This window comes from Gobius niger (genome assembly GCF_951799975.1).
Source record: "Gobius niger genome assembly, chromosome: 14".
NCBI lineage: Eukaryota > Metazoa > Chordata > Actinopteri > Gobiiformes > Gobiidae > Gobius > Gobius niger.
This window is the reverse complement of record NC_136865.1, coordinates 16271869-16293935: the sequence shown is the minus strand read 5'-3', so window position 1 is coordinate 16293935 and position 22067 is coordinate 16271869. Positions and strand designations below refer to the sequence as shown.

The following is a 22067-nucleotide window of genomic DNA, read 5'->3' as shown; positions in this document are numbered from 1 at the left end:
GCAGCCACACACCCATACGTGCTGGATATACACAACATAAGCGCTTCTTGCAGGCCGCCGCACCTTATAAATACTGTCCCAGATTGTGATTTTGTTTGAGCTGTGTCTCCATGGAGCTGTTTCCTCATGTGTTTACAGTGGCTGCCGTTATAAATTAAAATGATCTTAACAACACTTAAAGTAGGCTGTGTGCACGCTGGCAGGCAGGGACACAAGAGAGTCTGAGGGGGTATCCCTCGAACGCAGCCAAAACACCACATTGATGTCAAGTAATGGCTCAATGATGTGTACACATATGAAGAGGCCTGCGCAGTCATGCAGGTTCCTCAGTCTGAAATATAAATCCAACAGCAGACAGTCGCTGATAGCACCGCGTGCCCTGTGGAGTGAAGTTACAACACGTGAACAAATCCAATACAAAACGAACAAGACACACAGGGACACACAGTCTCACAAAAGAGCATTTACAGTAGTTCTGGTGTAAATACTTTTTAATCGTTTCTAGCACAGACACCTTACAAGGGTATAGTAAACAAGTCCAACTAATTTGCTCAAGAGTTGCACATTTTATTGAAACTGTACTTCAATCCGACAGTAGGCCAATAAATATGTTTTAATCAACCTAATCTAAAACTAAAATCTTTGGGGACAGCAAACATTTTCTTGTTTATTTAAAAGCACAATTTGTTTGTATTTAGTTCAGTGGGTGAAAAAACAGTTAACTTGCTTAAGTCTTACAACCCATAAAAAAAGTCTTTCCAATCCAGACAACTTAACATTTCAATTTAGCCTTAAGTGCCTTATCTCAATCATGTAAGTGCATAAAGCATCTTGTTAATTCCTTAACACGTTTGCTGTGGAGTTATTTTCCACATTATTCAGTGTGCTGTGATATCGGTGGCACGCAGGAGCACCCAGCCATTAGGCCCAGACCTCAAGTGTGCTGCCGCGAGATAATGGCACGGCTAACGCTATTGATTTATCCTGCCTCATGGTCTTCCGCGTCCACACACGGAGCCTGCTCTTAAAGCTCTCCTCGACACTCTGCTCCTTGATGAACACAACGCAGGCTGCTCTAAAAGTGTTGTGGATATGGGTCATAAAAGCAAAGTAAATAACTGCCAGTCGACACGAGAGATATCCGGACTCCAACACATGTGCTGTCAAGGACAAAAGGGAAACGCATTTACAGAGCCGAATATTTAGGAAAAATAACGGGATGTAAACCAGCTCCTCCACCCACGGCCAGCGACGGGGGAGGGACTCACTCAGGGCACTTCACTGGCACTGTTGTCAAGCTACGGCTGACAAAGTTCAAACTGTCTGTGAAGTGTTGGGAGATTAGACAAACATTGATTTAAACCAGAACAATGGAGTTAAAACTAAAACACAAGTAGCATATTAAAATGTCCTCGGAGAAGGATTACAATAAAGCCAAGGCAGAGGTGCCTGGTGATCATGTGCAGTAGGCAATATTTGGGGATGACACAGCAAATTAGCTCCTATTTCAGCAAACAGACAACGTACATGACTTGTGACTTGTCTGACATCCTGATACAGCCCCTTTTATCCAGGTTTTGGACTGGCACAAAAAGCACTGTCTGGATTACACGTAACAATGTAGTAATTATCGTATAACCCCGCAAGAACAAGCCAATGTTTACAACTTTGTCCCCATGATGTATATAGTTTGAAGAAGTAACTGGACAGCAACATTGTTTTGTTCCAGGAGCAAAGGGGGAAAAATCAACAACATCCCTCAACAGCAGATTTTGGTTTAAATAAACGACTGCTACAAGAAAGTGACACAACAATCTGTCATGATTTGCAGCTTCTGTTCTATGTCGACTGTGGACGACTTGCCGTCTCTGCAGAATGTGACAAAGGGAGGGAGGCACTGATAGAGATATGAAATATAAAGCTCTGACATACGGCCTGTGGATTTTCCTGGCTGTGAACAGCAGCTCTGGAGCATTCACAGCCAGTCAAAATAAAGTCTTGTCGTTTGCTTTGAGTCTCTGAGCCAAAGAATTTCTGTCCAGCTTCAACACTATCGTAACATCAACACAGATTAGAGTTAGATTAGTAAATTGTGTGAGACTGAGCGCACCAAAGTCGACAGATACAGCCCGATTTGTGTGGATCTCCAGAGCACACACTTTCAACCTTATAAGTTCTGCTCTGCCAATTCAATACATAACACGTTTTGTACATGTGTGTGGCCTGCTTTTACGACATAGGGATGTGAATTTGTACACAAAGTCAGTTGTGGATGGCTTTTATATTAGGATAAACAGCAGCCCTTCATAATGTGAATTTAATAGTCAAAGTTGTTTTAAGGTTAGACCTGTGGTGGCCACAGTGTAGGCCAGTGTTGCCTCAATGTAATGTCCCTAAACACGTGGAAACACAATGTGCGTAGTGTCCTGACTCTGGGTGAATGTGATCACGAGCAGAGCCTGGATATTACAGGGGGAAACCTGATTCTCGGTCGTCCATCCTGGGACAGACAGTCCCCGATCCCCCGGGAGACACATTTTGCCCTGAAAGGAGAAATTAATACAGCGACTAACCTCAGCTCTCCCTTGTTCCTGCTCAGCCCTGTTCTCTTTCCCCCATATCTCTGCCTTTATGTACGCACAAATCAGAGGGCCTGTCCACAACTCCTGTATCCACTGAAGGACAATGAGGGGCTTGATCGACCTTTACAGAAAACCTGGGATTCTTCGCAACCCGCCACACTACCGTTCCACGAGAGTCACCTTTAAGGCATCTTCCGACAGTCTTCCGAGACACTGGATCCTACTCTCTTCATGGCAGCTGCTGCTGTCGTAGAGGACAAGCTGAAAACTTCCTACTGAAATCAATATAGATCATATTATCATTACTATTATTCATTCACCCCACTCAATGTGACCTCTTCATCTGTACTCTGCTTCACCAATTATAAGAGCAGTAACAAAGCGCCAAACAGCCCCATGGTAGCGTCCACATAGAGTAAACATGTCACAACTAAAGGTCAAGGGCAAAAAAGATATGTTTTTCTTTATTGTTGTCAACCAAAACATAAGGCTAAAATTCTTATACACTCCCCCTCCCAAAAAAGGAATGTAAAGGAATGTTTACATCAAAATGTTTCTGAGATGTAAGTCACTTTTGTTGTTTTCATGCGTCACAGAAAAAGAGTCCCGGGTCTCTGGAGTTTGCATGTTCTCCCCGTGACCATTAAAAACTTTTACTGTGTGTGAGAGTGTGTTTTAGAGAACGGACGCAAATTAGCCAATGGTTACGATGGAGCGAGGTGGTCCCATGTTTTCTCATCAGCATGCACTGTCTTTACCAAACAAATGAATAAATATAATTAGCCGCCAATTGCCTTCATAGAAAAGTAAGTTATCTCTCATAGAGTTTGAGGTTCTTCCTCAGAGGAAATTAAGCGTGTGAATGAAAGAAGAAATGTGCAAAGGCATTTGAGCCGTGAAGTATTCTTAATGGGGCAGAATTTACAGAAGCCGGTGAAGTGGACAGATAAAAACTGCTTGTGGTAAATGAACAACAGGCAAATCCCTCACACCACATGCAGTTTTACTGTATCATACCCACACCGCTTTCACTCTTCCTGAATCATCAATAAATATGCTTCTGCGAGCTGACTAAAACATGCAGGCATCAAAGAAAAAGGCTATTTTCAAAAGTTATTGAGAACATTAATAATAAAAAAGTGCTCAACACCTAACGGTTGAGTTGTTTTTGGGGACTGCCAGAGGGGCTAATTTTAGTCGATTTTGTGTCGCGTGGTTGAATCTGTGCAAAGGCTGGCCACGCTGAGGAAGGTATACTCCAAATGATTTAAGGAGGAACTAAAAATGCTGGTATAGACAACTGTCTGAGCTAAATTAGTTTGATAATGCCAAAATGGCAATTCAACTTTAATGGAAAGCCTCGCGGGCTGCCACCTCTGTCCACAGACGTGAGTGCAAAGGATGTGTGAAGGATAAAGTGTGGGCAGTCAGACATATTCAGGCTCTTGGGCCAAACCGTCAACACTGAGCTTATGGAGAGCTGGGACTCCTGTTGGGGGTATCTCCCATCACATCTATAAATAATGTGTTCCGAGGCCCAGGCTTTAATAAACATACGCCGTCACTGCAGTGGCCTGTGCCATAAAAGGTTAACGTAAGGGATTCCTGCACCACATGTCTTCTGCATGTGAAGTTGAGAGAGGCTTTTTGACATCTTTAGGTTGCATCACAATATATATGTAATTTGATCCGAAAATATGCATATAAATATCAAACATGATTACATTATAATGATCCAATACCTGTCTAAACAAAATACCTGACTGTAGTGGCTCAAACTCAAGCTCACACCTCATCTGAACCAAAGTGCACCCTTGTGATGAGCTACATATCATGCCTGTGTAATTTTGCTGGTCATTTTTGCTCTTCCTTTGCAGGACATCAATAATACATCTTCTGAGAATCAATCAATCACATTAACCCGACATTACTTTTCCTGTCCGCCCCAGCGCACCATTACTGAACATTCAGCAGCAGCACAATGCCTGCGATGTGACACATTCTGCTGCCTTTTACAGTAGTGCCATATGTATGTGTGATACGGAAAAGCCCTCAGTTTAAAAATGTACTTCCAGTGCCCCTAAGGACTCCCCACTGGGATGAATTACAAAGAGTGCCAAACAGGCGGCACAGTGTGAAGGGCTAAATGTGGCACGGCCTATGGCACAAACGAGCCTGGGGTCAAAGGTGAGGAAAACACAGAATCCAATCCTTCTGAATGTTGCTGGTGATGTGCAAAGCTCAAAGGATTTTGACAACAAACTTACAGGATACACATTACCACGGATGATCCAGCAGCAGACGAAGGGATACCACTTTAAAAACCCTTCCGTTTGTCTTCTGTTTGATGAATGCAGGGTGTAAGGGGGAGCGAAGTGCTTATATGTGTCTTACTGTATCAAACAAAATAATCAAACAGCTTAGGTTAATATGTTGCTTATTCCAAAAAAGACAAAAGTGCTGAAATAAAGATTACACTTTTTCTTTCCGTGACTATGCACTAAAAGAACAATTTCATTATTATCTTGTCAGCAATGTGGAAATAAGCACGCACATCTAAAAGGTAGGTAAAGCTCCTACTACTGTGCGGACCCTCTTTTTTGATTTTTAATATCATCTTGTCAACAATATTTTGTCTTTAAATGCAACTCAATCCACAAAAAAAAAGTAATATAATTTATCTTGAATGAATTGTGCATCTGACTGGCAATGCTAATGCAAAGGCAAAGCATTTTCCAAGAACTAATGCTCACATTTTACACACGAGTTTGAGCCGCTCACGCAGGCCGCCCGGAGAGGGGATTAAACTGTGACAAAGGGGACCTTTACAGTGAATGAATGAGGGGAGCAGTGAGGACAAGTGGCACTTAACATTTCAAATGCACACTTGAAATTAGGGTCCCGGCGAAACACACTCAACGCAGGTCTGCTTTTTGGAGACACAACGTCCGCAAGCACAAAGTTTTGGATGGTCTGTATATAATGCACATTGTTAGGAAACTGAAAAATAAACTGAAAAAAGAAAATAACTGCATTCTTGTGACAATTGTACGGTTCAATAAATGAGTGGCAGATTTTGGGAATAGTGTCATTAATTATACTTTTCATACTTAAACAAATAAAGCTACATTTGTTATTAAAATATATACATACAAAACAACAGTATGTACTTCATCATAGTCTGAACTGCTAAATGTCTTCAAAGAATATATACATTTTCTGCTTGTGATTTGTGTTACAATGATAATTTTCCATCCGCCACTGATTCGAAACTTCAAAACTGTGGGCCCTAAAATTACGACATTAACATTTTTCAGTCCCTGTATTTTCGGATCAAAGTATGTTCTACTCAGTGACGTAAGGTTTATTCTGGGAGTACATCGGCTTGTGCAAGTCTGCATCTTCATGCTCACGCAGCTGTGTTGGGCAGAAGGAGCGTGGTGCCGATGAGGTGAGTTCTGGGACTAAAGTGTGAGTCTACGGAGAGAGATTAGAGCGGAGAGCGCCTTCACCTGCAAACACCCAACACATCTGCTCCAACACAGTCACACCGCTGCTCCAATTAAAGGATCAGAGGGAGTTAGAGCAGTCCTGGGGCTCATTTCAATTACGATAGATCAAATGCATCGTAATTGAGCTTAGCTGTACTATGTATTTCCCGGTCACGTGGTGCAAATCCTCCGTGTGGTAAGCATCGACCTGGACAATTAATCAAAGTGAAACACAGATGCAGGTAATGCTATATCATGGGAATCCAGGTTGGGCCACAAATGTGCAGAAATGCAACGCACACTGTTTGCTATAAACAAGATTCCACTCAAGTGTGCCCTGCTGCTGATGCTATAACAAGAAAATAACAACAAAGCCATAATGTCACCCAGAATGTCACAAGCAAAGGCCAAACGCACCTAATGAGTAACAGTAAATACATGACGCCGTGGTACCTGACATGTAACTCTCCCAGGAACAGGGCAAAAGGAGAGAATAAAGGGAGCACTCAGTGTGTACACTACAGTGGGGTTTCCCTCTGAACCAGACCCATGATGGCACTGGCAGAGGGACAGCTGGGCTTGTCTAAGCAACTATGGGAAGCACAGACAAGTTCAAAAAAGTTACCCCTCACAGAGACGAGAGCGAGTCCACTTGGAGACAAGAGCTCTGCAAAAGCACAACTTCTTCACTTTACTTGTGAAACTTTAGTGACATGCTTCAAGTTGAGCTCTGGTTCATTTCAGTGCTGTGCTATTTTGCTGATGGGTCAAGCACCTCTACGCATGACCTCATACTTTTCCAGTGTTTACATGTTGTATACATTACAGCTTATATGGCACTAAGAACCACTCTGGTGTCACAGAGTCACAAGGATTACCTTGGTCTCTGCAGTTTCGTTTCAGTTTACACGTTACCTTCAACAAAAATATAAATATAAGCAGACAAATAAAGTGTCAGATAGTTCAGCCAAATAAATGAGTCAGAGCAGAAATAGTTGAGATATATTAGATGAAACTTGGAGTGTTGAGGTATGGAAATCAGATAGCCAAAAGAACCCATGCTCAGATTATGTGGCATATAGGCTAATCCAGGTAACGGCAGCTGAGCATTTTACACTCTGTTTCTTGATTGATAAATTGGTCAAATCCCTGCAGGTTATTGCCACTTCAATTGCAGATTTTCATCAACTTTATATGAATAAAACATAGATAAAACTGAACTCACATGAATGCGTGGTAGATGAATGCCCATCCTCGCGGTCTTTCCAGCACGTTGTACAGGCAGTTCTGTAACTTTCTGTATCGCTTGCTGGAGGCAGAGGTACTTGCCCGAGGTCCTGGAGGTCCTGGCAGCGGGGTCCCAAGCAGCCCAGTGCGGTGAGACGGGTGACCTCGCTCCGGTGTGGACGGCTCGCTTCTCTCGGTGTGGACAGCGGTCAGAGCGACAAACTCCACCCGCCGGTCGTCGTTTGGTGCCGGAGGAGCCAGCATCCTGATGCCGCCGTTGTTGGACGGGCTTCCTAACATGTTCGCAATGTCCAACTCAAACTACGTAAGAAGTTTGCAAGTAGTCATAACCCGGTTAGGATTACAAGTCTGGCATCACTGGACGTTTCCTGCCGCTGTTTAGCTTGATTTCCTCACAATATAATAGTTATCTGTGAATCAAGACGCTGAAAAAACAATCGGAACCACTCGTGCGCTCAGTATGTCGAGTCAAAACGTGACGTTGCCCTGTCATTGTTGAGAGATAAACTTTTAAACTACCCTGAAATCGCACGCACTGCCTGCAAAAGCACAGCGGAGCTCTGCAAGCGAGCCCCTACTCAGCTGGCATCACTTCCCAAAATGACATGGGCAAAGTGACCTGAAGTAAATGCCCAGATCAAGGTAAAGCGATGTGCGTAAAAGTCACGGCTGTAAAGTTACGCACGCGTCATGCGAGTGGAGCATCTCGTGTACAGTAAGTTAATTTGCAGTAGAGTGATCAGCTCGAGACTTGCCCCATCAGCTGTTAGTCCTCTGCGTCCTCCTCCTCTCCATGTGGTCCAGAGGCAGCTGTGCGCGCGCAACACAAGAGAACAACACAAATGTGAAGCCCAAACCGCCAAGAGAAAGAAGTTTGCACTACTAGTTTGAAGTTGTTGTTGGGATTCGGTCGCTTGTGGTCATATTTAACAAAAAACATATCAAGCACTCGGGGGAAAGACGCTCAAATAGAAACGAACAGTTGTTTTTCATTTCATTAGGGTTTATTGTGGAAGAGAGTTAGTGAGTAAATCCCAGCTTTATGATGGGACAGGTGCTTCTGTCGTTTCCCTTCTCAGAGTGGACACAGCTTTCTATATCGACCCCTGTGACACACCGAAGGCTTGTGGTTATGGCACAAATACATTGTGGAGCCAAGAGCGCACCCCTCCCTCCCCAAATTATCTGCTGTTGCCACTGTATCATCTCACAAGCGAAGTGATGTATCTAAATGAAGGTGTGATGTCGAAGAGAAAAGCTTCTCTTCTGCCTTGTCTTACAGTGTCTGGCATTCTCAAGAAGCAAAAAAAAAGACACATGATTTGTAATACTTGGCCGTTTACAGAGGCCTACCGATAATTACCTCTAAGGAATGCAGCTGGAATTTTTACTAGTAACAAATGTAGACATTCTTGTCACACCGTTATACAGTATCTCCACACGCCTGAGGTCAAACATCACATGCTTCACAGAGGAGGAGAGTGAGTCAGGATGGACTGTTGACAACTGAGCATTTTGTAGCAAAGTGTTAAAGCGCAAGATCGAGCATCAAATCCGACTTAAACCGGTGCTTGTTATTCAAAGGGAAACTCAAGGTTAAGGTTGTATCATACTAGACATGAGTTCTTATTCCATCATCTGTACTCTGTAGTTTAGGCCCTATACCTTTTTAATTACAAACAATGAAAGAGGAAGCCACTATATAATTCCTCCAGGTACGACAGACACAAGTGGCTTTCTCTACTGATGAATTTATTTTCTTCATCTTAATAAACACACCGTGAAAACTATAAAACACAAACAAGACAATAATTAGCTTCAAGAAAAATAAAGACAATTGGCAAATCAAAATACTTAGACAAAAATAAAACAGACAAAATACCTCGTTGGCTGAGTACCGAGAGCTAGAGGAATTAGCTTCAGGTTTCTTCTTACTTCTTATTTTGGTCGTTTCTTGTTAAACGTTTACCTTTTGTTTTTCTTAAACATCTTGCTTCTTTTTCTCTTGAGAGATCGCTTCTTCTACGATAATTAACTTCTACTCTGCAGACGTAAAACTGACTTTTCCGCCACAGCGCCCTCTGGTGGCACTCAACCATAACAACATAAAAATACACAAAAAACAAAGTGAAATGAAAGTGTGGCAGTTACACTCCCACCAAATCTCACTACTTTTGCTGTGGGATTTCTATTAATTAACTCTAACTGACAGTCTGAACATAAAAACAACTGTAAGCATTAGTCTGCTTCAATCAAAACAATAACCTTATGTATAGGTCTTTCTAGTGAAACGGTTTTAGTCGTAAGTTTGTTTTGTTTGTCATACGTCCTTTCACTAACCAAAAGTCGAATCTTTCTCACTTTGTTATCAGGTCCAGGATAGACGTCTGTGACTTTGGCTAGCTTCCATTCATTGCGTGGTGCAAGATCTTCTTGTAGAAGCACTACATCGTTAATCTTCAGATCTCTTCTGTGTGCATTCCACTTCTGTCTTGGTTGCAAGTTGAGCAAATATTCTTTCCTCCAACGAATCCAAAACTCGTTAGCCAAATATTGTACTCTTCTCCAACGTTTTTGAAGGTATAAGTCTTCTTTCATGAACTCTCCTGGTGGAGGCTGAATAATGGTTGACTTCATTGTTAGGATGTGGTTAGGCGTTAGCGGTTCCGGGCCAGTTGGATCGTTCAAATGTTCAACTGAGAGTGGCCTGCTGTTGATTATCGCCATGACTTCGTACAACAAGGTTCTTAAAGATGTACTGTCGAGTCTCTTCGCTGAATGGTCAAGGATAGCTGAAAGAACACTACGGATGGTCCTTATCTGCCTTTCCCACACTCCGCCCATGTGGCTTGCCGATGGGGGATTCATGAGAAATTCACATCCAAGTACTTTCACTTTCTCTTGGTCCAAATCTTTCATGAGTTTTGCAAATTCTCTCTGGGCACCAACGAAATTGGTTCCCTTGTCACATCTTAGTTGACGAACATTCCCTCTGATTGCAATAAACGCTCGCAAAGCATTGAGGAATGCGTCTGTACTTAGATCGTCCACAACTTCGATATGTATGGCTCGTGAGCATAGACAGGTGAGTATGAGTCCATATCTCTTGAGTTCTTTACGTCCGTCTTTGACGTATATCGGTCCGAAACAATCCATTCCGACATAAGTAAAGGGTGGAGTAGGTTCCGTCCGGTCTATTGGTAAATCTCCCATACTTTGATTCTCTGTCTTCCTTCTGTACTTGCGACACTTGACACATGTGAAGATGTATGATGAAACTGCACGGCTGCTTCCAAGGATCCACCAACCGTTAGCACGCAGTTCATTCATAGTCATTCCACGACCTTGGTGTTGAACTTTCGAGTGAAAATGTCTGATTAACAAAGTTGAGACATGACTGTCCTTGGGGAGTATGGCTGGATGCTTTACGTGTGGGTGTAGCACAGCTTGACTCAAACGTCCGCCAACTCTAAGGATTCCTTCATCATCCAGAAACGGACTCAGTTTGTACAGTTTTCTATCTTTGGTCTTAGAAACAGTTTTCTTTGATTTCAGATTCTTTATTTCTTCTGCGAAAGCTTTCTCTTGAACTAGTTTAATGACAAACAGTTCAGTTTCTTTTCTCTCTTCCAAACTTGTACTTTCTTTGGTCTTTGTTATTTCACCTTTGTGTTCCTTGACTTTCCTTCTCAAGATTGCAAGTGCTCTTATCAATCTTGTCCATTCTGAGAACTTCTCAAATCTGTCGAGAATAGTTCGCTCTTCTTTTGCCTTGGAGGTACACACAAAAGCTTTTCGAAGCTCTGGATCATTTTCTTTGATCTCTCCCACCTTGACATCTCTAACAGGCAGGTTCCTTTCCCAGAGAAATGCTGGTCCTTTAAACCAATCTGAAGACTTGAGTTGTTCTGCAGTTAAGCCTCGAGAAGTGTAGTCCGCAGGGTTGTGCTCTGACGCAACATATGCCCATTGCTCTGGTCTTGTGCTTGACTTGATTCTTTGTATGCGATTAGCTACGAATACTTGAAACCTCCTGGCATCATTATTTATGTAGCCGAGAACGACGGTAGAGTCTGTCCAGAAGAACTCTTGCATGTCTGGGATTTCAAGCTCTGTTCTGAGAAGATCACTGACTCTAACTGCAACAACTGCTGCTGAGAGCTCGAGTCTAGGGATAGTCGTGACGCTAGTGGGTGTGACTCTTGACTTGGCCATTACTAAACAGCAATGGACTTGATCTGAATGGTTAATGACTCGCAGGTAAGTACATGCGCCATATCCGTTGACACTGGCGTCTGCGAAGTGATGAAGCTCGTAGCTTTTGACTTGTCCGAAATCTTTAGGAACGAAACATCTTGAAATTTGCACATTGGCTAAACTTGGTAGATCTTTGATCCATGATTCCCACTGAGGATTCAGATGTTCTGGAAGCTCTTGATCCCAATCAACCTTATCTCTGCACATTTGCTGGAGAATCTGCTTGCCAAGGAGGACAAACGGTGCGATAAAGCCAAGGGGGTCGTAAATAGAGGCTACGGTGGAAAGTACACCTCTTCTTGTCAGTGGGTTTGACTTGACTTGAACTCTGAACTTGAAAGTGTCTGATGTTATGCACCATTCCACTCCAAGAGCTCTTTCAATGCGTGGTAAACTTAAAGACATGTCCAGGTCTTTAACTGTAGCACACTCTTCTTCAGGAATAGTGGACATAACACTTTCACTGTTGGACACAAACTTGTGGAGTCTTAACTTTCCGGTAGCGCATAGCTCTCTTGAGTCTCTGATAAGTTGAATAGCCTCACTCTCCGTATGAACGCTTGTCAAGCCGTCATCGACATAAAAGTTTCTTTGTATGAAGCATATGGCGTTCTCTTGAAATGTACCTTGTCCTTGTGCTGCGAGGTGTTTCAGGCCAAAGTTGGCGCAGCCTGGAGACGACGCTGCTCCAAATAGATGGACTTTCATCCGAAAGACTGATGGTGTTGCTTCCAAGTCTCCCTTCTCCCACCAAAGAAACCTTAAGTAATCCTGATCTTCCTTTGTGACGTGGAATTGGTGAAACATTCGCTCTATATCACACATGAATGCGACAGAACTTTTGCGAAAACGACAAAGAACGCCCACCAAAGCATTCGTCAGGTCAGGACCGGTCAAGAGATGGTCGTTGAGAGAGGTATCTTGGTACTTGGCAGAGGCATCAAATACTACTCTGATCTTTCCTGGTTTGTGCGGGTGATAGACCCCATGGTGTGGGATATACCACGCAGGAGTGTTGTCTAATTCTTCATCAGGGACCTTTTCTGCGTCACCTCTTGAGATGATGTCATCCATAAAGTTTTTGTAATCGCTGTAGTATGTTTTGTCTTTCTTGAATCTCTTTTCCAGACACTTCAAGCGATGCATTGCACATATTTTATTGTTTGGTAACTTGGGTCTTTCATCACGAAATGGTAATGGCATCTCATAATGGCCTCTTTCATTTTGTTTGATGTTCTCTTTAAGTTTTGCAAGGAACTTCAAGTCTTCTTGAGACACCGGATTGTCATCAATGGCCTTTTCAGAGAAGTCTGCTTCGAGCGCCTTGACGATGTCTGAAGGAGTGACGTCTCTTATTTTTGTCCTATTTACATAGTGGACCTTGTTCTGAAGCTTCACAGATGGCTCGATCTCTGGAATAACTTTTTTGACAATAATGCGATGACTGATTCCAATTGCATCTCCATAGTTTAGACAGGGATTACTTTGTCCAACAATGCTCCAACCAAGATCTGTGCGTTGAGCATACGGCTGTTCTTCTTTGCCTGACACGACCTCTCTTGGGAGGAGAGCTTGTGAGCAGTTGTATCCGATCAACAATCCTACTTCACAGTCTTGCAAAGGTGTGATTTCGGACTGAAGGTGTTCCAAATGTGGCCAAGCTTTAGCAGTCTCATTAGTTGGTATGTGAGCTTTATTGGCAGGAATAAACTCTCGAGTATATGTAGGAGGTAGAGTGATTTTCTTGCTTGAATTAAAGCCACGAACTTGAAGATCTTGTAGTCTGTGAGACTGAACAACTGTTGTCTGGGAAGACATGGTAGACAGTTCTAGTTTGACAGGTTCTTGCTTCCTCTCAAGCGAGTCTGCAACTTCACAGAGAACAAAGGTGGTGTCACTCTGCGTGTCCAGTAACGCATATACGAGGACTTCTTTGGGTTTTGCAGGAGACGAAAGCCACACAGGAATGATTGCGGCTGTTTGTGTGTTACTTTCTTGACTTACAACTCTGTTTGTTGTAGCTGTGGCATTAACTTGTTCTTGAGCTTGGTCGTTGTGGCTTGGTCTTTCGTTACTTGGGTTTGGCTTATCTGGTAGTTGTTGTTTTTGTTCTTCTTTATCTTTGACTCTATCTTCGTGAAGACAGGTAGGATGTTTTTTATTGCACTTCTCACAAACATTGCGACTTGTACAGTTCTTCGAATGGTGACCTGGTTTGAGACAACCGAAACAGAGCTTTTCCGACTGAATGAACTTAATTCTGTCTGACACTGCTTTGTCCAAAAAACTTCTGCATTTGTGTAGACTATGCTTGGGCTTCTTGCAGAATATGCATGTCAGTTGCGGCCTTTCTTGTGAAGTAGTTGTCAGAGTATTAGCTCCAATTTGTCTCTGTCTTGTGGGTTTCAGCCTTTCTGATTTGTCAAGATCACCTTGCTTCAGCGACTGCAGCGACGTAACAGGGTTACAAGCAATCTTGGCTTCTCTTGTTAGAAATGCAACAAACTGGCTGAAAGTGGGAAACTGGTTTGTTTGTTCTTCGATTTCAATTACCTTGCGGTTCCAGCTAGCTGCGAGCCAGTCTGGTAACTTGGAAAGAATCTTTCTGTTCTCATTGCAGTCATTCAGTATCTCTAATGACTTGAGGTGAACCATTGCTGCTTCACAACTGCGCAAGAAATCTGCAAAGTCTCTTAACTCAAAACTATCCTTAGAAGTCATTTTGGGCCATGCTTGTAGTTTGTCTCTGTAAGCTTTAGCGATTGTGAATGGGTTTCCGTACCTTTCATCGAGAATCTTCCATGCAGAAACGTATGCAGATTCTGTTCCAAGTAGGAAGTATCCATCAAGGGCACTCTTAGCTTGTCCACTCACATATCTCCGAAGGTAGAATATTTTCTCCTTTTCCGGGATGTTCTTTTGGTCAATCAGTGTTTTAAATGAAAGTTTCCAGTCACTGTATCCTAAAGGATCCCCACTAAACGCAGCAGGTTCAGGAACCGGGATGCGGCTTGCACTTAGTGCACTTGCAAGCACTTTCACAAGATCTGATGTACCATCACTTGTAGGGGTGGCTGCAACTTGGGTTTCAGCTTGTTCAAGCAGAGAAGGGAAGTGTACATGTTTGTCGTCTTTAACTTTTATATTGATCTTTGTCAAATCAACTTGGCGCTCCCCTGTAACACTCGCTTGGTCATACACTTGCATCCTTGCTTGTGCTGCCTTGAGATCTTTAACCTTATCCAGATGCTGTACCTTTCTTTTTTTCTCATCAAGAGTTCTTTGCAGTACTGCATACTCTTCTTCTTGTTGAGCCTTTAACTTTGCTTCATCAGCTTCTCTTAGCATTCTCAATTTGATTTCCTCTGCCTCTCTTTCTAAGCGCATTTGCTTTACTAATGCTTCTCGCTCTGCAACCTTTTTCCTGACTTCAGCTTCAAGCATAGCAATTTCTTGCTGTTCTTTCTCTTGTTCTTGTAACACGGTGAGAACAGCTTGACTTGCAGCTGCTTCTGCTGCAGCTTCTTGATGCTTTACAGAGGATCTACTTGAATGCTCAGATGTGTTCTTAGTTGTGTTAAAGGAGCTTGACTTACTGCTTGTGGTCTTAAAGAGGGAGCCTGCATCTGGCCAATCTTGTTCCTCTTCCTCTTTCCCATCCAATCGATTAGTTGCTCGATCCACAATGAAGTTTGAGATCTCCACACATTTATCTACTTTGCGACGGGTCTCATGATCTGGTGGGGTGAGCTTGCGTAACTCACCATAGACTTTCGTGACATCTGCACACAAACCTGTAACATCACCAATAATATCTTTAAGTAAGTCTTCACTTAATGGGTCAGATTGAGAGAGGGGTTGCTTAGATGATTTAGCACGTGTTCTCCACTTTTCATAATTGTAGTTAAATCTTTGTTGGAGTCCCTTAATTCTTTCATCTTGCATTTCTTTTCCTTTCTCTGTGAGTGTTTTCACTCTCTCACTTCTTCTTGGTTCTGCTAGCTCTTGTTGCTTGCTAGAATCAGTAACTTGTTCTTGAAACAGCGCTCGGAGTTCTGCACTGACCTCAGTTTCAACTGGGAGGTCACTTGGCTCTGTCATGGTAACGTTCTGTCACTCAAATGGTCGTTAAAACGTCTTATGTTAACTTAGTCTCTTTTACACAGAAGGTACTTGAAAATGTACACTTCTTAAATATTCTTGAAATCAAAGGCAAAATACAATAGAATGTAACTTGGTATAAATGTAACTTAAATAGCTCTTAGTTCAAAATTCTCAAAATATAAAAATGCCCTTTAACTTTTCAAATAAAATACAGCATTGACTTGGCTGTAAACAATGTCCCAATAAAATAAAATAGATACTGGTTCTTAACTTGTGCACCTTTTAAACTTATAAACTTGAGGTAGCCGTCACCTTATGAACAGAAAACCTGGGAGGGCAAGGACGTTGCTTTCTTCACAGTTCACTTAGACAACCTTTAAGCTCGCCTTCTTCTTATGGCCTTATCTTAAAGCATTGCTCCTCAGACTGCGTGCTTTTGGTCCTTGCGCACTCCTGGCTCCACTGTCCGTTCACAGCTCCGCTCCGTGCATGTGCTGATCACGCCCGACGAGACCGCTGCACCTTAGATCATGCCGCCTCGTCATGTGCTCTCCACTCGCGCAGATCAGTCCGAGTTTTCACTATAATTCCTCCAGGTACGACAGACACAAGTGGCTTTCTCTACTGATGAATTTATTTTCTTCATCTTAATAAACACACCGTGAAAACTATAAAACACAAACAAGACAATAATTAGCTTCAAGAAAAATAAAGACAATTGGCAAATCAAAATACTTAGACAAAAATAAAACAGACAAAATACCTCGTTGGCTGAGTACCGAGAGCTAGAGGAATTAGCTTCAGGTTTCTTCTTACTTCTTATTTTGGTCGTTTCTTGTTAAACGTTTACCTTTTGTTTTTCTTAAACATCTTGCTTCTTTTTCTCTTGAGAGATCGCTTCTTCTACGATAATTAACTTCTACTCTGCAGACGTAAAACTGACTTTTCCGCCACAGCGCCCTCTGGTGGCACTCAACCATAACAACATAAAAATACACAAAAAACAAAGTGAAATGAAAGTGTGGCAGTTACACACTAATTTAAAATGTTAGCTTTGGTCCAAACTCATCCCTAACTTTCCCAACATATTTGTTATATCCAGATTCTTCACAGGGACGAGTTTAGAGGCACATTTCACAACTTGCAGGGTGACTTTTCCGGGTCATGGTCAATGAAGTGCCAGAAAACGAGCCTGAGAGTTCATGAGGTTGATACAAATGCTTTGTAATTATCAATAATCAGGTCGGTGGGGAATCCTAAGTGGAGGAGTTCAAGTATCTCGGGGTCTTGATCACGAGTGAGGGACGGATGGAGCGTGAGATCGACAGACGGATCGGTGCAGCGTCAGCAGTGATGCGGTCGCTGTATCGGTCTGTCGTGGTGAAGAGGGAGCTGAGTCGGGGCAAAGCTCTCGATTCACTGATCGATCTACGTTCCCACCCTCACCTATGGTCATGAGATCTGGGTAATGACCGAAAGGACAAGATCGCAGATACAAGCGGCTGAAATGAGTTTCTTTCGGAGGGTGGCTGGGCGGCGCACCCTTCGAGATCGGGTGAGGAGCTCAGTTACCCGGGAGGAGCTCAGAGTAGAGTCGCTGCTCCTTTACGTCGAAAGGAGCCAGCTGAGGTGGCTAGGGCATCTGTTTCGGGTGCCTCCTGGCTGCCTCCCACGGGAGGTGTTCCGGGCATGTCCTATTGGGAAGAGGCCTCGTGGGAGGCCCAGGGCTGGATCCATGGATGGATGGATGGCTTTGTAATTAGATGGACAACCCACAAATGTCTGAGTTGAGTCAGGAGGACAAAACAAAATTGACCTGCAATTGACCTAGACTTAGTGCGTTAAAGTCTAGGTGCTTTATTTGTCATTATACAAGAACTGTACAACTAAATTTGTCCTCTTGTCCGCTGGGAAGGAGTGGACGCCCGGGGACCCATCTCCAGATGAGGAGCCAGGCTCATGGTCAGAATCACCTGGCTGGAGGATTCACCTATTGTACATGTTTTTCATAGTAGGGGAAACCTATGCAGACACAGGGAGAACATCGAACCCGGGATCTTCCAAGTTGTGAAGCACGAGCATCACCCCTGTTTGCCCGGCTCCAAATCACTGCTCGCTACCTGTTTACTGATCTGCCCTGTTCATAATTTTCAACCTGCTGCTAAAACTAAGAGCATTCGTGCTGCTGACAAAGCTTCATGGACAACACTTAAACTACAGAGTACAGATGACAGCTGAAGAACATTTGTCAAAGGAAATTTCCTGTACGACTGAGAGCTTAGACATATGTTATACCATACTGACGAAGTGGAATAAAAAACTGAATTATGAACAACATAAGCTAAAAATCCCTCTTTAAGGCTACTGTCTTTGTCTGTGACGTAAATGTGTGTTTTTATAGCACTTTATTTTGTTCAATTTTTTTTTTTATTGCCTTTAAGATTGTTTTCAGAATTACATCGAGCTACTATGACAGCACAATGTCCATTATGGATTATTAAGGTTAGTCTAGAATTATATAAGAAAATGAGAGAAAATGAGGACTGAAGTTGGGCGTGTTGTGGATCCTGACTACCTCTCGTTGCAAAATGTCCAAACTCCATGCACAACAGCAGTGACCTGTATTAGAACAACCTGCTCTCTGTTCCCGAGCGGAGTGAGGGGGGGCAGGGCCGGGGTGGTGACGGACAGGACGGCTCTGCTACACCTCTGGGGACCGGCATCAATATTCCACTGAGAAGAAGTAAAGGCCGCTCCTCCCTCTGCCCGGTACATTAGGTTGTGCTCACGTGACATCATAAACACAGACTATAGTTTAAAATGGCAGTGGACGACAGCTGAGGATTCTGCGGGAGAAAATGACAGTCATTTTGTTGTTTTTACTCTTTTTTGGGGATAGATGGTTAATACATCTAAAATTACTTGGCCTATCCACATGACACAAAAAACAGTGCAAAGTTTAAAGTTGTCTATCAGTGCACATGAGCATAAGTTAGAAAAAATATATAATGTCGTAAACCCCTCCTGGAACAGCCATCTTGACGTGGTGGAGGGGTTTGAGCACCCGAATGATCCTAGGAGCTCTGGTGTCGGGGGCTTCGTGCCCCTGGTAGGGTCTCCCATGGCAACCAGGTCCTAGGTGACGGGTCAGACAAAGTGAGAGACCAACAGGCCCGGTTAAAATCATGAGGCCGTCCTTCTGTGGACCCACCACCTGCAGGAGGAGCCATAAGGGGCTGGTGCAATGTGATTTGGGCAGCTCCAACAGCTGAGTGGAAGAAAATGGATGGATGAATGGATAAAATATAATGTCGTAAATACTTTTGTGGACTAAAACTAAACAAAAAAATGAACTTAAAGTAGTTTATAATGTCTAAAACTGAAATGTCCAAATATTTTTGTCAATAAAAAACGATTGAGAAGCAAGAGGGGACATCTAAGTTTCCAGTGACACTATTTGAAAGAGCCACAAACAAAGCATTGTGGTTTATTACATTCGATGCAAAGAAGAGGATTGCAGAGAACATTACATTGGAGAAAGCAAACAACAGTCGGCACGGTGGCTTATGGGATGGCACCGATGGCACATAGCTCCTATTTGCTGGTGAGGAACCACCATATGCTGAAGGGAGTAAGATAGGGAGCATACAGGCTCCTTTCCCTACCTCCTTTCTCACTGACAGCCCTATTCGGAGGCTTCTTATCATGACTGAGAGTGCGACTGAGAGCCAACTCAGACATGTTGGAGAAGGTGCATGAAGTGGTACAATAAGATTAAATACTGTATGTTTTAAATAAAATAATTTTGATACATGTATGTAATTATATATCCAGTATATAAATAGCTCTGTCACTTCAAACAACCATTTATTCCAGCGTAATCATTAAGGCTTCTGGTTGACAAAGAGGTCGATATTAACTAAGGACTAAACAAGAGGCCGTGACAAAGGGCAACAGCTGAGGACAAGCGGTACAAAGTGGGACTTACCTCCACTGACCACACACTATAAACTAACACATGCTTTTTAATGCTGGAGTGACTGAGTGCAGTTCAGACAAGCTGTTACTGCAAAAACAGATTTATTCTGTTATATTGTTAGATGAAATGGAGGCCAGTGGGCGATTAAGAGACAAAGATCGACTGAAAGGCGATAAAAGTGAACCCAGTGTGTAATATTTGTTACTACAGTACCGGACACTGACATAGTGATTCAACAGGGCGATCAGAGTGGGACCACATTAAAGTCCAAAAGTGACCATACAACTGTTGTTGACATACAACATTTTTTATCATTTCAGAAACACAGAAGATGGAAACCACTCAGATAATACAAATCAACATCTGTGCAGTTCCAACAGTCCACCGCAGCACCAGCCACGGCACACTCGTTCACTTTAAGCCACTGCGTGCACTCCCTGAACACTCTCATGTTTGAGTTTGGACAAATCACCTTGTTGGAGAGGAAGTGCACAGTCCATGTTCACATTGTTTTTGGTCACATGATTAAAAAGTGTGATACTGTTTTTGAGAGCGACACACTCCAAACGTCCCGTAGACACTACAGACATTAGTTTGTGTTATTATAGTTGGTAAACTTAGCTGGGGTATCAAAAATCCTTGCAAGTGTGAGTGTAATTGAGTGAGTGGTGGTGATGGCACAGATTGGCAGCCTCACTTCTGTCAGTCTGCCCCAGCCAGCAGTGGCTATAACAGTAGCTTACCACCACCGAGTATGGAGTGAAATAATAGACAATCCCATTTTATAAAAGCACTATCATTTTGGAAATTCATTGCCATCATTATCCAGTTTTCAGAATGTGTAACATGCAAGGATTAAAAAATCTTTCTGTTAAATTGTGTTATGTTAAAACGAAGTCCTTTCATGAATCAAGTTTTTTACTAATTAGACTCCGGACTGTGTTGCACTCCGTCATTGGAAATGGATTGTGATGTGTGTTTATTTGTGTGTATACATCTATCTATTTGTGTATATGCATATGGATGTTTGTTGCATGAAAAACTGATGTTCTGTCATATTAACCAACTTATAAGTCACAATTCGTCCCACTCCTTTTTGAGTGTTATTATATACAGTATTATAGAAGTACATGTAAATATGAATATGAATGTATGTTAAAAGATCCAAACACTGCGATGAAACAATGAAAAGCACACGAACAATGCGAGGAAAAAGTCATGTGTATATGTAATGTACATCGTAATAATCAATCAATCAAAAGTAATTCTTGCCTAAGTAAAAGTCCAGTATCGTTTAAAGCAACGGTTCACAATTATCAGGTCGGGACCCAGGGAAACGTTTAAAATGGTTGATTATTGAGAAGTTGCTACATTTGTAGGTTTATACTATGCTTTTCAACAATCATTAGTGAGAGAATACAGCATTTTACATTAGATATAACAAGTTCATTTGCTGTGTCCCAATCACATGTTTTGGACAGAGTCAGTTTGAGTTCCTCTGGCCAGTGTCGCGTTGATCTGACCCATTGAGTTATACAAGACAAATACAATCCTTTTCATGCTCGACTTAGGCTCAAATATTCCCTCAATCCTTTTGGGCCTCATTAGACAAAGCCAGGCATTTGTCCAGCCTCATTGATGTAGTTATCGTTTGCCAAATAGGTTTATTACTGAAACGCAATAGAGAGCAGCACTGAACGTTATAAATTGAATATCATGGGCAAAATCTAGCATGCACAAGCAGCAACGTCCACAGCTTTACATTAGTCAAGGCAAAATCAAGAAGTTAAGGACATAGCTGTGGAACGCCTCATTTTAAAAGGTGGATTATCATTATAGGAATGTGCAGCGAATACCTAAATGCTTAGCAGTTTTGACAATATAATCCTGAGCTCTATTGTGTTGGCCCAGCGATCAAGATTAAAAAGATATATCTCATTGAACTTAACTTTCGGATTGTCTGTTTAAGTTGCAAGAGCACATCACATCTCTCAACCAGTCATTTTCAGTTCTACCATAATTACTTCTCTCTAGTGCTGAGCAGCCAAATAACTCATGACTCTATGGTTTATCCCTTTCTCACAGAGGGATTTCATCGACTTCCTGCAGACAGAAGGCCACAGAAGTTCAGAAGTTACTCAATTAGTCTGCATGTGACTTTTATCAGATAATCTCTTAAGAGCTGACTTCTTAATTGCTTGCAGGCTTTAGGAAGAATGGTGCTGCCCTCTAGTGGTGCTATGCGACTGGACGAACAGGCGCAAAGGGTAAATGCAAGTGTCATGTATCTGAACTCCTGTATATTATATTGATGTTTCTACCTGGGCACTTGATGCTTGCTGCTTTGCCCTTCTCTTCTGCCTCCCTGCCTACAATGTTTTATATTCCTGCAACCAAACAATAAAC

General features: G+C 42.6%; 1 protein-coding gene across 3 annotated transcripts in view; it reads right to left on the bottom strand.

Moving 5' to 3' along the window:
- kcnq4 (potassium voltage-gated channel subfamily Q member 4) overlaps positions 1-22035 on the bottom strand; it is a 47399-nt gene extending 25364 nt beyond the window's left edge. For 2 of the 3 annotated variants that reach the window (XM_079570706.1, XM_079570707.1), the window contains exons 1-2: positions 21983-22032; positions 7299-8131 (exon numbers count right to left, since the gene is read on the bottom strand). In XM_079570706.1, the coding sequence (XP_079426832.1) occupies positions 7299-7600 (302 nt within the window). In that variant the 5' untranslated portion in view covers positions 7601-8131; positions 21983-22032. Of the gene's footprint in view, positions 1-7298; positions 8132-21982 lie in introns of all 3 variants that reach the window. The other variant, XM_079570705.1, reaches the window with a different exon arrangement.
- Between the last annotated feature and the right edge of the window lie 32 nt (positions 22036-22067).